This window comes from Canis lupus, chromosome X (genome assembly GCF_048164855.1).
Source record: "Canis lupus baileyi chromosome X, mCanLup2.hap1, whole genome shotgun sequence".
Classification (NCBI taxonomy): Eukaryota; Metazoa; Chordata; class Mammalia; order Carnivora; family Canidae; genus Canis; species Canis lupus.
In genome coordinates, this window is record NC_132876.1 from 80,996,201 (window position 1) to 81,014,318 (window position 18,118).

Below are 18,118 nucleotides of genomic sequence, written 5' to 3' on the forward strand. Positions count from 1 at the left end.
GGATCACGTTGGTGAGTCCCCAAAGAGTGGAATTTTGAGGTACAGACATACGTGTTCATAGTCACGAGGACTCAGTTCTCCTGATCTGACTCCTGCTCCTATTGCGCTATTCTTTCTCAGTCCAATTCTTTGTCTCTTCTTCCTCTTTTCCTCTCGTGCACTGCAAGTGTACCCTATGGAGACCTCTAATTCACAAATTACATTCCGTTTTTTTGTTTGAAAAACAAAAGTACAGGGAAACCTGTGAGGTACTTAAGTGCTGGGACCATGTTTTGTTTGTTTTTTGCATATCCTGTATGAAGCAGACTACATGAAACGTGGTTTGTTGAATTCATCTATTTCATACAGAAACACTGACAACAAAAATGCCCACTTCCAATCTGCAGGTAGTACGGCCGATATTTTTCATAGCAGTGCTGTATGTGTGGCTTTTCAGTCTCAGGTGCCATGCAAGCCCTTCTAGAAGATAGAAGCCCCTCTAGAAGAGGTGTTGGAGGAATGGAAATCTGGTCTGTTTGTCCATGTGCCTCTATATAGCACATAGCATTCTTTTCAGCAGCACACAATATGCCTTACAGTAACAACGCCAGGGGCCTTAGTCATGTATATGCTTTTTCATATCTGCCACTCCTGACTATAATGTCATAAACTCAGTATCTCATGTAAAGGAAAAGTATTATTTGCAAGAGCAAGACTCAAAGTAAATAGACTGATAACATAGCAATGGTAGAGAATATTTTAACTGACGTTGGTGACTTTCAAAAACACAGGGATTTATTTGCATTTTGTTTAAACGTCAGAATATGCTGACCAATGCAGGCAATGGTTGTGACAGGAGTCCTAAATCTCAGGTCTGCCACTTTCTAGCCATGCATCAGGGCCAATATATTTATCCTTCTGGGCCTTAATGTCCTCATTTGTGAACTTGGAATAATGGTACTTATGTTATAGGAATATTATGAAGGTGACCAGCAAGATATGCAAAACACCTGAAACACCGTAGGCCCTCAAAGAGCTTTTATTATCTCTTCTGATAGAGCAGTTAAAAAACAAACAAAAAAACCAAGAAGGATTCCTTTATGAGGATTTTGGGAATGACATACACCAGGAAGTTCATCCAGAGCAACAAATCTAGGATACTTCCTTTGACATGTAGGCTGGTAGAAAAAGCTATTTGACCAAAGTTAAAGTGAAGTTTAGAAACTAAGAGTCTAACTGGTGTCCTCTACTAGGAGATACAATATTGTATTTTTGGAATACTTCTAACAAAACCACTAATTTTCAAACTTGCCTTGAAATAGGTAGCCCAAAAGAAGACGGAAAACAAGAGAAGGAAAAGCTGTTTTCCTACCAATCTCAAATTCCAGGGAATGATGGATGCCTGGCTCAGAACCTTTGGTCATAGCTACTGCTTTGGTCATAGCTACATACATACATGGTGCTCACTAATGGTGCATCTTTCCAGAACAGGCTAATTCTGATCAAGGTACTTGAGGCTTTTACTGTGAAAGAAGGATTGCAGTTATTTTCCTTTTCCCAAATTGATACCAAACATCAGCTGTATGCGTCTTTATCTAAGGAGCCCGTGAAATTTGTGGAACAGCTTGGTGACCCTGAGAAACCTGTTTCGCCTCTGAAGGAACTGGTCTCATGGTGCCTGGGCCTGTGGGTGCGCAGCGTCATTGACAAGTAAACTATCTTCCTTCCTGGGCAGGTTGGATGCCTTTGTGGAAGGGAAGGGCATCCTGCCAAACACAGGATTCTCACACAAGGAAACCAGCTCTGCAACAAAGGGCCTTCCTTAGGATCCACAATCATCAAAAGTCACGAAGGAGTGGTAAGTAACAATTATTCTAGTCTTCTACAAGGGCTCAAAACCATCATCTTTCTTCTGTCACAGCCAGAATTAGTGTTGAATATATCAACATTTGGGCCCAAGGAACAGGGAAAAGATCTCTGGGATGAAGGGCTTCTGAAATTTTGGGAGATAGGATGAGATAGTGCAGAGCTGCACCAGCAAATAATGGAAGGGGAACCAGACAGGACTGCTGGGGGCAGGCCTATACTGCAGACTTTCTGGGGTGTTATCATCAATGAGCCCTGAGTTTCCACCTCGTGTACCTACCTACAAGCTTTCAGGTCCTGGGCAATTTCCACTATGTCCTTGATCTCAATATCCTCCCTTGTGAAGTGAAAATGACAGTATACCCCTGAAGTACTTTTATTAGGACTAAATGAAAGATTGATGAAGAGCCTAGTGTAGCGCCCATCATTATGTGCACTATTACTTCACATTAGCCTCAACATTTATTTCAACCATGTCAGCATATTGCTTTCATTTTGTCTGCTTAATTATATGTTTTATTCTCAAGGATACAGTTTTATTTTAAAAGAAATTAGGTAAATTATAGTATACGTCCTGCACAGATAAAATCATCAGGTGATGAATGGCTATCTGAAACACCCCTCTAAATCCTGCTGTGCAGAAAGAATGGTACCAGCCCTTTGAGGGACCCACAAAAAAATGGGTCAGACTTCTAGCCCTCAAACATCTCCCAGCTGCCTAACATAGTTTGCACGGCAGCTGATACATACATGGTGCTGACACCGATGGCACCTACTAGAATAACTGCGGTTTGGAAACAGAATGTTTTCCCTATTAGTGTCACTTTCAAAAGATTAATTAACGGATTGATTCCACAGATATTCAGCGATGCCTTTCCACTTGAATGAAAAACTGTCCTGGATGGTGGATTGACAAAGACCAATAAAATGTGGCCCTTGCCTCTCAAGGGTGTCACAATGTAGCAAGAGAGACAGATATGCCCATTATATCAATAGATATGATGCAGATGACTAGAGTGTGTGCTCAGCAATGTTCTGGGCTGCTTGAGATATACCAGTGGGCAAGAGACAAGGATCCCTAAGATCAAGGAGCTTCTATTCAAGCAGGAGCTATAGAGGGGGTGGGGAGAGAAATAAGCAATAAGCATAAGAAAGAAGTAAATAACATAGTCTGTTAGGTGATAACTCAGGCCAAGGAAAAGGGGATCAGGAATATGGGGGTGGGGTGGAAAAGGTGAGTGCACTTAGCAATATAAAATAGGGGTTGGGGGGTGCTTGTAGATTTTCATTAGCATTTGACTCTGACACATGAACAGAGGAGCACTAGAAAGGCTTAGGTGCTGAATGAGAAGTATGTACAGGGACAATGTCGGTGCAAAGGAGAAACATAGCAGTCAGGGAACTAGAGGGAGTGACCAAAGAAGCAGAAGAAATCAAGAAGTGCTGCCTCTCGGAGAGAATGGAAGCACTCACCTGGACTTGATATCCATTGATCTTTGTGTTCACACCCTTGGTTGCACACTGAGCCATTACTCACAAAACCACAAAAGTAAAAGGCCTGTATTCACCCTGTGATTCACTCATTAATCAAAGGGAAAACTTGGAGAGGTATTTCTTGCTCCAATCACTTTGTATTGGGGAAGATTTTACTGAATTATCTACCATAGACGCACTATGAAGCCAATTCTGTGATCCAGGGAAAAACAGTATCCAAGACAGACAAAGAAGCAACAAATTGGGGAGCATATGGAGAGTGATCTGAAGAACACAACCCATCCAACCTCCCCATGTGAAAAGATATATTGGAGATGCCTATGTTCACTCATCTTTCATTTTATATCGCTAATAATCAATTAACAGGTACACTAATCACTGGCCTTTGATCCATGTAACTTCCGTCAACATTTACACTCAAACAATATATTTTTAATCCTTCCTGGACACCAAGGTCAGGCACTGGCCTGATTCAGAGAGTATAGATATGTGTCAGGTTGGCCCCCAGCCTTTAATTTCTTACAAACATGCAGGCCAATTACAGAGCTCCTTGGGTAGAGCAGTGACAGAATTAAAGTCAAGGAAGCCTCAAAAATTAAAAAAAAAGCGGGGGGGGGGAGAGGTAATTTAATCTTAGTGTAAGTGGAGGGTGGGTACACATGGTCAGGAAAGCCCTTTCAGGCAAGGTGAGGTTAATGAGGTAGGTACTTTTATAATCCCAGTTTACAGATGAGAAATAATACAGTCAGAGATATTCCCTTGCTTCAGGCTGCAAAACTACTTGAGAGAGCCAGATTTAAATTCTAGGTCATTTGTTTGTAAAACATCATGTTTTCTCTCATTGACTATTGTTTGTAAAACATCATGTTTTCTCTCATTGACTACTACTAAAATCACTTCACCTGACTGTTCGCCTTTACTATCTCCTGAAATCCTCTCAGATATGTTGTGGTCACTCTCCTGAAAGTTGGTTCTGGCTGTGAATGCTAAAGGGCTCTGGGAAGGTCTCTAACATTCTCCCAGGGGAAGACATCTGTATCACAGGAATGGCATGGGCTGTGCATGTCAGCAACTCTCAACATCCATGACATGTGTCATAGAGAAGGGAAGAGGATTGCCTTTGGAGTCACACAGACCAAGGTGTGAATCTCAGCTCCCTCACTTACTGTCTTACTTAAGCGCATGTCAGCTGGTTTCTTAATCTGTTGAAGGGAGATTCTGATACTCATTGTTCAGATTTGTTGGTTGATACATATTAAGTATGTAAAACCAATCAGACCACCAATAGATCAAAATCAATGCCTAGAGTGATGATGAAACAATATCTTCTCTTCTGCATCACTTAATTCCATTTTCTGTGTGCAGAAGTTATTGAACTTCAAGTGGTCAAGTAACATGTCGAGGTGACACACTTGATTGGTGGAAGTGAGGTAGGCACTTAGGTGTTCTTTTCACTAGATTGTGCAGGAGAAGAACATCCAGATGAAAATACCTTTCTTTGAACCCAGTGACTCTTAGCAAAAGAACACCTCATGTAAGAAGTCAATTCTCCACATCATCCAAAAAATGACACAACAAACCATAGCTCCTGATAAAAATAATCTGCTGTAGAGACACGAAGACTTGAATTCAAATACAAACTCCACTCTAAGTCTTCTCTTCTATGAATTGCAAATAGTAATCTCCTCTCTAAGATTTAATGGGCTGTTAAACAGGATACAGGGGTCAACCCAGGGCTTGGCAAACAGATCGTATCCAACAAATGTCACACATCTTAACCTCATCCCTTTCCTTAAGACTCCAGGGAAAGTTCACTGTCAACTTTTGCAAGCAGAGGCTATATTTCTACTATGAAAAGTATTTTATCTATCTCCTATTTTTGGTTGGATTTTGATGGGTGGCAGTTACCAATTGTGCCAGCCAGATTTTGATGTACCACAAACCATCCAAAATTTAGTGACTTTAAACAACCAAATTCTGTTTGTAATTCTGCAGGTCAACAATTTCAGCTGAGCAAAGCTGAGTGGTCCTTTCGCTGTTCTCAGAACGCCTGCTTATGCATCTGTGGTGAGAGCCCCTGGCTCTGCTGGGGGCTAGATGGTCTATCATGGTCTCACCCACATCTGGCAGTTGGTTCACCATCAGCTGTGGTGGAGAGAATACATGGGTCCTGGGCCTCTCATCATCCACCTCACCCACACTTCTTCACATTGTTGTTCTCTGTGCCAAGAGCAGCAAGAGGGGGCAAACCGTGGTGTGCAAGTGCTTTTCAATTCTCTGCTGGCTTCACACTTGCTATGGTTCCATCGGACAAAGCAAATTCCATCGCCAAGGCCAAGGGCAATGTGGGAAGAGATACAGGCCTGCATGCACAAATTACAGTCATTACTGTAACAGTCTACTGTTACCATACTTTGTGAAACAACCACGTTCATCATTAGAGAAATCGTTAACTATGGGTGACCCAGACAGTGGAATGCTAGTCTCCCAAAAATGATTTTTAATCTTCTGCAGAAAAATTAATAGCTATCTTGCCCTATTATCGATCTAATACATGAATAATATATTCATTGTATGAAATTTTGCCAAAAAAACAGTTTGAAATTTTCCTGGCAGTGTACCAAACCGTCAATTGGGGATCCCCTTATCCAGAAATGTGCTGTGACTTTGCCAGTAATAATTCTTCCTGAACCTCTTTCCATATTCTAATTTGCTATTCCTCTCCCTTCCAAAAAATATGGCCCCAGCAGAGACCTACTACATAGGCATCCTCTGATGTGGAAGTGATAGACTTAGACTGAAAAGCGGCCCCTCTGGTACAATGAGGAGATAGGATGTGGTAACTATAAAGTAGACTAGTGATGTGGCTAGGGCCTGGTTGGGCCACCCCTCCCCACAGACATCAATCCCACCTCCGGGCTTTGCTGGAATTCCTCTGGATTCATTCATACTATCTTTCAAAGCTGAGTCTAAGCTCTATCATTTTCTACTACAATATCCCAACTATATTGTTCAGGATTCCTTGGTATTTTATTTATTGTGTGATGGTTGATACTGCTACTCTGAATACTATCACTTCCCTATTATATTTTCTATATGATTACTACTGGAATACATGAAAGCATCCATACTTTAAATATTAATATTTCATTCTGCCATTGGAAAGAATTCATTTTTACATCATTTCTTAGGCTTTTTCCAAGAAGATATTCATATCATTTGGAAAAAATGAAAATTTTGTCTTCTTTACTGTAACAATGCTTTTTTCTCTTTACATTCTCCTTACACTGGAAAGACCATATAAAGCAAAATTTAATCATACTGGTGATAATTTGCCCAGATCCTGATTGTAGTGGAATTTCTTCTAGTTGTTTAACATCGTTTGTGTATTTGTCTATTACACACACTGAAGAATACAGCCTGCTAATATCTATGTTCCTACTTTGTTTTTAATTACAGGATGTCACATTCCTTCAACTGTTCTTTGACCATCCATATAACATTAAAATATGGTCAATAGTAGTAGTATCTCTATTGGTTGAAGTCATTCTCTTTATGTCTCCATTTTATCATTTTCTTCATATGCAACCCACACGTTTAGTCATATTATGCTCTAGATATTGCAGGTGTCTGTTGCCACTGGGAACAGGATCGTTTTTATGAGCTATTCTGGGCATAAATGGAGTAGAACAGAACCTGAGAAGCTGATCCAACTTGTTATTTAAAAATTGAGCTGTAAAAATTGAGCTGGTAAGCGAAATAAGTCACTCGGGAAAGACAATTTTCATATGATCTCACTCATATATAGAATTTGAGAAACAAAACAGGATCATAGGGGAAGGGAGGGAAAATTAAACAAGATGAAATCAGAGAGGGAGACAAATCATAATAGACTCTTAATTATACGAAACAAACAGGGTTGCTGGAGGGGAGGAGGTGGAGGAATGGGGTAACTGGGTGATGGACATTAAGGAGGGCATGTGATATATTGAGCACTAGGTATTATATAAGACTGATGAATCACTGACCTCTACCTCTGATACAAATAATACACTATATGTTAATTAATTTAATTTAAATTTAAAAAGGGAAAATTTTTAAAATAAAAATTGGGCTGTTGGGGAACATAAGTGCCTCAGTCAGTTAAGCGTTCAACTCTTGATTCAGCTCAGGTCATGATCTCAGGGTCCTATCAGGCTCCACACTGGGCGTGTAACCTGCTTAAGATTCTCTCTCTCTCTCTCTCTCTCTCTTCATCCCTCTGCCCTTCCCCTCCCCATTCACGCACTCCCCTTCTCTCCCTCCCTCCCTCCCTCCCTCTCTCTCTCTTTCTCTAAACAAACAAACAAACAAACAAACAAACAAACAAAAATTCCTTTGCACTTACATTTCAGATTCAATTTCCCTTTGATGAGGGATTATTTCCCTGGAAAAGTGAGTTTCCATGATCCTGGTTGCTTGATGCCAGCAGAGGGATTGTGGGTAAGAGAGAGACAAAGATGCCTAAGCTGCAGTATGGCAAAAGTTGGGGGACATCAGAGGTCTTTTCCATAAGGCTACTGTTAGAGCAGGGAAACAATAAGAAAAAAAAGAAAAAGAAAAGGTGAGGGAAGGCTTTTGGTTGTTAAAGTTTTACTGGGATGGACCACTTCTTGGCCAAGAGGACAGCATGACCAAACAGAGAGGTGGTGAGGGAGCACCAAGTGGCTTTGCTGGAGTCCCACACTAGGAGCCTTGTAAACATCAAACTGAAAACTATTAAGGGCTTTCCATAGGTATGTTTTCCAAAACCCAAAGCAGCACCCATCAGTGAGAAAGAGAGAGAAGGGTAGAGGGTGTGGAGGGTGAAGATTGTTGGGACTTAATAAAAGGAGACTTGGGGTGGTTCTGCAGCTGTTGGGTGAATGGGACTCCAAGTGCCAAGGGCTGATACAAGTAGGCGAGAAGTTTACTGTTAGGAAACTGAGGAACAGAGGTTAGGTAAGAGGTCAATAGGAGTTCAAGAAAAGTGTTAAGTTATGGGCTGTGCCAACATGCCCAGCAAGGCCAAGACCCTGACACCCTGAATAAAGGAGACCTCATTTCAAATGGAGTCGGGAGGCCAGCAGGGAGAGCTCTCATGCCCTACCACTGCAGGCCATTGCAGACCCCAACAAAGACAAACTGCTTGGCATTCCCAACAGGAAGAAGCTTACTTTCCCTACTCCAGCAAGAGAAAAAAAGAATTTCTCCTCGCCCAGCAACAAGCTCAGCCAATAGGGAAATACCACAACTGGGCTAATGAGAAACCGTCAGCACCTAGAACTGTTGCTGTCCTTTGTGTCGACTTTGCCTTCACAGCAGTCCCTCCCAACCACCTCCTTTTCCCCAGAAAGTTCCAAAAATCCAAAGATTCCTCTGGTCTCATCTCCAGACTGGCCTATGGGGTGCCATAGTTTGCATGTCCCGAATTGCAATTCCTCTGCTACACCCAAATAAACCCATTTTGCTGATAAACTATAACCGGCTGTTTTACCTTTTAGGTGGACAAACCTGTTGAAGAACTGAAAGGACTGATATGACTCAGCAAAGATTAGGTACTGCTTTGCCAAGAATACTGAGGACCATTTTGACGACAACGGGCCCTCATAAACCTTAAGTCAGTAGCATTCATTATGGGGCGATGATGATGCCCTTGACCTTATCGTCTGTAAAATAAGTGTAGGTGTTTCATGCAACTTGCTGAGGAGGATGAGGAGAAAGGTCTGGCCGCGCCACAGCCAAGTTCCACGCAAAGGCACACGTGGAAACGATCTCGGCCACAGTCACAGCGCGGGAATTGAACTCCCTGAGGAAAGAGATTCCCAGCCTGGGAGGTGCGGGGCGCCTGCGCAGTGGGCCCGAGGCGCCTCACGCGCTGCGGGAGCAGCGAGACCCCCGCCTCCGCCCCTCGCCCTCCAACGTGAACGCGCACGTGAATGTGGACGTGGACGCGGACGCGCACGCGAATGCGCCTCACCTCACTCAACCCCTGCCGGGCGGCTGAGGAGGGAAAAAGACGCCCACAGGAGCCGCGGGTGGGCTGTGTGCGGAGTGGCAGACCCGCCGCGACGGCGGCGGCAGGCGCGGGGGCGGCGGCGCGGGCGCGGCGGCGCGCGCGGGGGGCGGCGGCGCCTCGTCCACTCAGGCGGCTGCGCTCGGGACCCTCCGGCCCGCACGAGGGACGAGCTAACTGACGTACCTCGCCCGCCCCCGCCCCCGCCCCCGCCCCCGCCCCATCTCTCCTCGGGTTCCTGGGACTCAGGGCTAGAGCGCTTTCTCTCCTTGCACCTCTACTCAGCTCTTTCTCTCCCCGGCACCTCAGGCAGCAGCGGCAGCGAGCGGCGGGAGCGGACGGCCCAGAGGATGAAGTGCAAGCCGAACCAGACGCGCACCTACGACCCGGAGGGGTTCAAGAAGCGAGCGGCGTGCCTGTGCTTCCGGAGCGAGCGCGAGGACGAGGTGCTGTTAGTGAGTAGCAGTCGGTACCCGGACCGCTGGATTGTGCCGGGCGGGGGCATGGAGCCCGAGGAGGAGCCGGGCGGTGCAGCAGTCCGAGAGGTGTACGAAGAGGCGGGAGTGAAGGGGAAGTTAGGCCGGCTCCTGGGCATTTTCGAGCAGAACCAAGACCGCAAGCACAGAACGTACGTGTACGTACTGACTGTCACTGAGATTCTGGAGGATTGGGAAGATTCGGTTAGCATTGGGAGGAAGCGAGAGTGGTTCAAAATCGAAGATGCGATCAAGGTTCTCCAGTGCCACAAGCCCGTGCATGCCGAATATCTGGAAAAACTAAAGCTGGGCGGTTCCCCAACCAATGGAAACTCCGTGGCCGCGTCCCTGCCACAGAGCGATCCCTAGTATGTACGGCTCCTGCACAGACTTCTGCTTTCCGCCTATCTTAGAATACATAGTGCCCGGAGCACCTCTCATTCCTTTGCGGTCTCACGGGGAGGAGGGGGGCTTCTTTTGTTTCCTTGGCAGACCTCTGAATCACGCTTGCAAACTGTCTCGGTTGCCAGACACTGTTTTCAGACAATTTGCACGTTTTTCAGATGCTTTCAAAATTGCTGCTTGGTAGCACTGTAACAGATTTCCTAAATCCTAAACCACATGTTTTTTTTTTTTTTTTTTTTTTTTTTTAAGGTGCCTTAACTGCTTGCCCAGCCCTTTGTGTGTGTGTGTTGATGCTGTAGTTTATTACATTGCACACACGTGTGTGTGTGCGCGTGCGTGTTTTTGGTACCAATCTTGTGGTTTGTTTTGGAGTGAAGGCCTTTAAAATCTGAACATCTTGGTTGTGTGGCATCTGTATTTTTTGCTTTCTCATTCGCACCATTAGACCTTGCTAGCAAGCCCTTTTGTGATGGAAATTGGTTTAAAGATCAGATAGATATAGATCTATATATATATTTAAAGTATTTAAGAAATTTTACATCTTGTGGTCTTTCCACAGTGGGCAACAATTTTCGGTTCAGTAATGTGATCTAATTTGCCCTTTTCAGAAGTTTCTTTACCCATACGTACATGATTTCATTTTCTTTTCCTTTTTTTTTATGATTTCATTTTCAAAAGAATTCTGACCACTGGTCATTTGTTGCTGCATATTTGAAATGGCCATTTCCCATATAGCCCAAATGTAGTTTCAGATTATATTACTTTATACACTGGGTATCTTCTTGGGAAAGTATTGTTAGCCAAACATATCCTGATATGTACATACTGTCATGAAAACTGTATTCATCGAGTGTAATTTAGCGTGTTCAGCTTCCAACTCCATTGCCCATTTCTTAATACTGTAGAGCAACCATGGTTTTCTCAATATAAACTAGTCTTTGAAAGAAAGTTATTTCACATATTTGAATTTTGTGACATTCCAGTTAACCTTCCTGACTACCAGTAACCATAGGAGTGGAATTTATATGGTGATTACATCCCAATCCAGTGAGGAACCCGTCTTGCTACTCAGCTTTTACAGACTTCTTAAACTGTCCAAACCCCTGAACAATCTCTCTTAAAGATTTAGGATAATTTTTTTGTGTGTCACAGGTCAAACTTTTGGGGGGCATCTAATTAAAAGCTCTTGCATTTGCTTCAGTAGTTGTTTGAAATCAGGAATCTTGTTTAAAATGCATAGGTCTGTCTTCTTAAACTACCTTTATTCTCTTAGCCATGTCAGCAGTTAGGTAGAAGTAAAACCTTTGTGAAGAGGGTATTAAGGATGGAAAGTTAATGCCACATATAACACTAAAACATTTTTAAAACATTCCAGTAGTTATTAATGAATATAAAGTAGAAAATAATGGTCATTTAAAATTTTGTTAGTCAAAATAACCTGTTTTAAACACAATTACTGCTGAAAATTTAAGTTACTTTTTCTTAAAAGTTATTATGCTGTTTTTCAACACACAGAGCGATGCACAAATCTTAACTGTACAGCTTAATCAATTCTTAGATAGTAAATACATGTATGTAACCAGAATTCAGATTAGGAAATTAACATTACCTGTAACTCAAAGGCAATTGCATTTCTCCTCCTAATTAGTATTTGCTTTCTTATCTTTTAAGACTATAGAATAGTTCTATTTTTGAAATTTATCGGTTGAGATTTAGATTATAAACTTTTTTTGTGCTGCCCCCTTGTGTTGTTTGTTTTACTTTTCGAAAGACTCAGTTTTTTCTCCATTTGGTTTGTACTGTAATTCTACAAATTACAATACGTTTATAAATTGGTGTTAAAAAGTGAGTTCTGTTGTACTTTCTTTTTTTGGAACTGTTGTACTGTCTAAAGAAATTTGATGCCACTATTTTGGAAACAAGTCTTGTTACAAATTTAAGCACAGATGAAGTACAGGTTTCAATTCACAAAATATTTTCCGTAGTAAAGCTATCAAAGTAAACTAAAAAATGAGTAAGTTTTTAAAACCAGTGACAGTTTCATCATCTGAATTATATAGTTTGATAAAATATGGCTATTTAATTTTTTTCTATTTTTTTTTCTCTTAAAAAGTGTTATGTAGGGATGCCTGGGTGGCTCATCAGTTGAGCGTCTGCCTTCAGCTTAGGGTGTGGTCCGGGGTCCCAGGATGGAGTCCCAGATTAGGCTACCTGCATGGAGCCTGCTTTTCCCTCTGCCAATGTATCTGCCTCTCTCTCTGTGTCTCTCATCAATAAATAAAATCTTTTTTAAAAAGTGGTATGTATTTAATATCTATTTGAGCACGTTTAATTTCAAACAACCTCACATTGACCCTAATATATCTTTCCCCAGCAACCTAGTTATTCAAGAAGATTCTTAAGTTCTACCTTAACAGAGCAGACATGTTGGATTTTTATTTTATATATTTTTGTCAATGAAAACCCCTTCCTCCTGAAATGCTGCCACAAATGTCTTGGAGGCTTACTTAACTTGTACTTGTTATTCATGGAGGTAATACTGCATTATTTTATTTGGTTCTTAAGTATGTAACAAAGGCAAAAATCCAGTGTTCATATTAACCTAATAGGTTAATAATATTAAGAATTATTAGCCTATAAACATGTTGTGAGCTTTTTTTCCTTCCTTTTTGACAAACATTTAGAATAAGTCATATTTTTCAGGATAGACTGTCAGGTTCATTTAAGTGGTTTTTGTGAAATACTTTCTGGAGCCTAGCCTTGTCAGAATAGTTAAAAGTTCCAAGGAGATTCTTTTTTTCTCTTTAAGACCAAGAATTTCAGGCCAAAACAGGTAACCAGAGTTAGTATATAGAAAATTTCCAACACCTCAGCACTCCAAAAATTGAGGCACAGTTTGGATTTCTTTTCCTTCTAAGATTGTTAAAAATTCACTTGAACATTGTTTGGTTTTTCAGCTCTCCCCTTGATAAAAAAGGGAAAGGAGTACTCCACAGATAATTAAGGCTGCAGACATGCATCAGAAATTTATTTTCTGCATGTTTTATAAATGGCTTACATTTTCAGCAGGTCAAATAGTTTATTCTTGTTAATGTTTTCACATTGGGGGTTAATATAGACACATTGGTGAACTGGAAATACTTGATGCTCTGTATATAAAGTGTACTTTTTTCAAGAAATGATGTGTGTATATATACACACACATGCATACACACACAGTATATTTGGCTAAGCAAGAGCTTTTACTTACAGGCATCCCATGTGGGAGAGCCACCAGGCACCACCAGAGTTTTTAAATATTTTCTTGGCAGCTGTCTCCTGATAAACTGTTATACTGTATTTAGCAGATTTTAAATGTTCCTGGGCAAAGAACACTATGAGAACTGGAAAAGTCACTATGATAACAAGTAAAACATGATATTTTTAGGAGACAGTTTGGTGTGATACAAACTACAGTTGTGGTTTTTAAGTTAGACAGGCTTAGGGTTGGAAACCTGGCTCCAGTTCTTGCTCACCCTAACTTCAACCAAGTTATCTAACTATCTGATGCTCAGGGTTTTTTAAAATATAAAATTTGAGATAATAAAAATAGATACTTTATAAACTCCAATGGGAAGTCTTTCCTGACCACTGGATTAAGATACTTTCTTCTGTGTGTAATGGTTCATGGTTCTCACAGTTTACTTATTTGCATGGTTGTGTGGCTAGACCACAGACCTTTTGATGGGTGGGGACTAGCCTGAATTATTTCCATAAGCCTATAGTCCAGAACATGGAATTTAAAATTTTTTGTTTTACATGACTACCTATCTTTTCTGCAAAACTTGTAGTAGCATTGCTTTCCTGACTTTTCTGTTTCATAATATAACTTGGAACTCCCTCAGCTACTGATTCAGACTTAAATTGCACCTGCATTAGATTATTCTGTGAAGACTTTCCCAAGGCAAAGTGAGTGATGCAGATAATAGGCCCTTTATAAATTTGTCAATTGGAGGAACTGTTAAATTAGTATATATACCTGCTAATTATATGTTGGTTTGTTTTTCCAGATGAACAGCAAAGATTTCAGTATTGCTTGAAAGAATCATTGATGTGAACCATTGATCAATGGACTTTTCAAGTAGAGGTGAGCGTTTCCAAGGAGACAGCTCATCTGATTTTCCTCCTACATCTTGGGACACTCCTTATCCATCTATTCCACTGACAACTCTTGCCCTGGTTGTTATACTATTGTACATGAACACTCTTACTTCAACACCTATAGCCTTTTGTTGTGCTTTTTTTTTTTAATGTGTCTGCCTTCTCCATTAGACTGATATCCTTGAGAGCAAAGACCAGGATTTCTTAATCTTTGCATATTCTGTATATGAAACACTACTTGAAATATGAGTGACATCACCGATTCTTTGATTCAATTCATATTTTGTTATCACCATATGGCAGAACATTCCTGTTTCAATCTGGTGCTAGTAGAATATATTGCTGTCTAGGCATCATGTATGTGGCTTTCCTGTATCAGGTGTTTCAGAAACTTTTCAAGCCAGTTGTAAGATGTTCAAGGACAAGAATTATTACTCATATTTCTATGTCATATCACACAGTGGCTAGCACCATTTTGAGATTACCCTATCACATAGGGCAATATTTTGTAGAATCACTCCTTTGTGTAACAACTTCAGTATTTTTGTACTGTTGTTACTTTGCTGAAATTTTTATTCGAAAAATAGCACTTGCTATAAAACTGCTATAAAATACAGTGAACACAATATTGTGAATTTTTATAAAAATAAATTTTAAGATAATATACAAATGATTTATTTAATGTTTTTGCAATGCCCTAAGCACTTATTTCATGTAATCTTAACATGCCTTTAGAGAAGATTGTTTTTCTCATTTTATAGGTTCAGTATAGTATACTGTATTATTTGATGCCAGAGCCAACAAAAACTGCAGTACAGGTAGTTTCCAAAGTTAATTATACCACTTATTTGCCTAGGTTTCTTTTGCGTCTCTTACTGATTCTGTTGGCCAATTTTCAACCCCTTTCCAACACACTTAGCTGGGTTCTCGTTCTACCTGGTCTCTGCATGTGAGAATATGGAGGACTGAGAGACAGCTGAATTGTTACCACTTAGAAAAGGCATTGAAGAAAAAAATTCCTGTCAGAGGTGGGAACAGAATATGAAGAATTTATATAGGGAGGACTTGGGTCAGCTGTCTCCAGAGAGCAACTTTAAGAAAAGGACAAAGATGTTTAGGGATAGTCTTATGGAGTTTTGCCATGGGATGTGTAATGTCAGCACTCTTACCCAGCTTCCTGCAAAGGTCTCAAAGTGGCTTTAATATGGTAGTTTTCTTTCCTTTGCATTTATAAAAGCAATTACATCAGAAAAAACATGAGTTCCATTTTAGGTGAGTGTTACACCCTCATGGTACCAGTGAAATATTTCACAAGATCCTCCTGGCCAACTTTTTGCCCCAAACTGAGGCCCTGATGAAGGGGAAGTTGACAGAGGAGACCTGGAAGGAGCTGCAGGCCGCAGGAAAGAGTCCAGAGGACTTAGAGAAGCTGTTGCCACACAAGGTCTTTGAAGGAAATCGCCCAACAAACTCTATTGTGTTCACCAAGCTCACGCCATTCATTCTGGGAGCCTTGATTGCCATGTACGAGCACAAGATATTCGTTCAGGGTGTCATCTGGGACATCAACAGCTTTGACCAGTGGGGGGTGGAGCTGGGAAAGCAGCTGGCCAAGAAAATTGAGCCTGAACTTGATGGCAGTAGCCCAGTCACCTCTCACGACTCTTCTACCAACGGGCTAATCAACTTCATCAAGCAGGAGCATGAGGCCAGAAGCCAATAAACTCATGCCCGGCTGCAGTCCCTTTGTAACTGGTCCTTGTCTCTCCTCACCAGAGATGCGCTGCACAGTCTTTCCCAGAGCACCCTCTGGTTGCGGGCTTGGAGCACAAGCCCTTTGGGGGAAGCCGGTCTGGAATTGCCACCCCTGCCCATCCATGTCCGTGTGCCCTCTGTTTTACGATTGGCTGAAGTGTTCCAGTGCAGCTGATTTTTCTGACTGTGTTCGCTTTGTTCGTGTACCAGATAGAAAAATAAAGATGCCACAAAGGAAAAAAAAAAGTTAACTAATTGTTAACTCAGTCCTTACAGAATTGAAATCACACATTTCCCAATTTATTGTTTTTTGTTTGTTTTGTTTTGTTTTGTAGATGTGATATGGTACTCTGGTTATATATATTTTTTTAATCTTTATCTTTTAAAGAAACGTACCATAAATTTTACAGATGAAATGATATGCTACTGGTATTTGCTTCAAAATAATCTGAGGGTGGGGTAGGTGAGCATATAGATGAAATAAGATTGGTGGTAAGTTTATAATTTTTGAAGCCATGTAACAGATATTTGGGAGTTCATTATACTGTTCTCTATACTTTTGTATATATTTGAAATTTTCCATAATAAAAATTGAAAAACAATTCTTCATTGTCTATTTGTAGGCCCTTGCTATCCTTAAAACTTAAGTAGGGAAGGCTGGTTAGAAGTCGGATCTATAGCCCAGATAGACACACTCACCCCTCCTCTTCAAAAACCTAGGTTTTGTTCCTGAACTAAACATATTGGTAGACTTGCTCTTCCTTTAATATGAATTATTTCCTTGGAAGTCTCCCAGTTCAACTTGCAAAAAGACTTTTAGCCTCATCAACACGCCAAACATGACCAGAAAACTTTGAACCCCAATGGTGGACATGAACTTAGGTTCCAGGTGAGACAGTACTCCCATTGTACAATTTAGCTTTTTTAAAAAAAAAAAAAACTATTTTATTTATTTATTCATGAGAGGCACACAGAGAGGCAGAGACATAGGCAGAGGGAGAAGCAGGCTCCCCCCAGGGAGCCTGTTTTGGGACTCGATCCCAGGACCACGGGACCATGCCCTAAGCCAAAGGCAGATGCTCAACCACTGAGCTACCCAGGTACCCCTCTACAATTTAGCTTTAAAAAAAACTAAATTTTTTCTGATTAGGAAATTAATTTATCTTAATTTCAGGAAATTTGGAGAATTCCCTCCAGAGCAAATTAATAAAAAATCACACATGATCCCCCTACCCAGAATAGCCATATTTGACAAATATATATCTATATATAAATATATTCCAGCCTTTTTCTCTTCAAATATATGTTACCCAAGCAGATGGCACAAGTGAGCCCCCTTCCCACCAGAATATTTTCAAAAATCCATGACCCCTTTAATTGTTAAGCATGTACCACATAGGTAGTAGCTTGTTCCTCAGAATTTTTTAGGCTAATGCTTAGGGCCATTACACCATTTTTGCTACTTCTGTGCATGTGCAGCTCAAAACTTGAGTCTGAAATCCAAACCATGCCTTTTACTCCTGATGCATGACAGAATAGCCCTGTTTTGTTTTTGGTTTTTTGTTTCCTAATTTCCACATACACTTTCTGCTCACCAAACTGGTAGGAATGAGAGGCATCGATTCAGAGGTGGTGCCACTTTAATAAATCACACAGTTGCAATATATTGGCTAAAGTAGGCTTGCTACTCTTCTGTTTTCCAGGAAGTTCCTTCTATCTTCTCTGGATCCTCAGCAAGCTACCATATCACTATCTCTCTGTAGCCTCTGATCCTCATTAGGTTGCTGCCCCTCTGGGCACAGTGGTTTTTAACTGTTAAACAAGGACACCACTATTCTGGACTCTGGGAATGGAATCCTGTTCTCCCTCTTCTTTCTACTCCAAGATGTATCCTCATATTTCCCTAATTTCCTGCAACACACAAGAGACCAGATTAAATTTTAATAAGATTTTACTGAAGATTACCAGG

The 18,118-nt window shown here is 41.1% G+C and overlaps 1 protein-coding gene and 1 long non-coding RNA gene across 3 annotated transcripts in view; one reads left to right on the plus strand and one right to left on the minus strand.

The window, feature by feature from the left end:
• Window positions 1–1,002: 1,002 nt before the first annotated feature.
• The window catches only part of LOC140628746 (uncharacterized), a 43,148-nt gene continuing 26,032 nt past the window's right edge, over window positions 1,003–18,118 (minus strand). Inside the window, exons 2-3 of the long non-coding RNA XR_012026731.1 lie at window positions 7,727–7,898; window positions 1,003–5,702 (exon numbers count right to left, since the gene is read on the minus strand). This is a non-coding gene — a long non-coding RNA (uncharacterized lncRNA). The remainder of the gene's footprint in view (window positions 5,703–7,726; window positions 7,899–18,118) is intronic.
• On the plus strand, window positions 8,900–16,395 carry LOC140628745 (diphosphoinositol polyphosphate phosphohydrolase 3-beta). 2 transcript variants are annotated; one of them, XM_072818257.1, is made up of 3 exons: window positions 8,900–8,915; window positions 9,683–10,217; window positions 14,304–16,395. In XM_072818257.1, coding segments are annotated over exons 2-3 (495 nt in total). In that variant the 5' UTR covers window positions 8,900–8,915; window positions 9,683–9,723; the 3' UTR covers window positions 14,305–16,395. The 2 variants fall into 2 exon arrangements, with proteins under 2 accessions (XP_072674358.1, XP_072674359.1); XM_072818258.1 differs by lacking the exons at window positions 8,900–8,915; window positions 14,304–16,395 and adding an exon at window positions 9,273–9,395 and having other exon boundaries at window positions 9,683–12,560.

What these genes read in the sequence shown, in the direction of transcription:
- LOC140628745 (XM_072818257.1), top strand. Translation starts at nt 9,724, where the DNA reads ATGAAGTGCAAGCCGAACCAGACGCGCACCTACGACCCGGAGGGGTTC.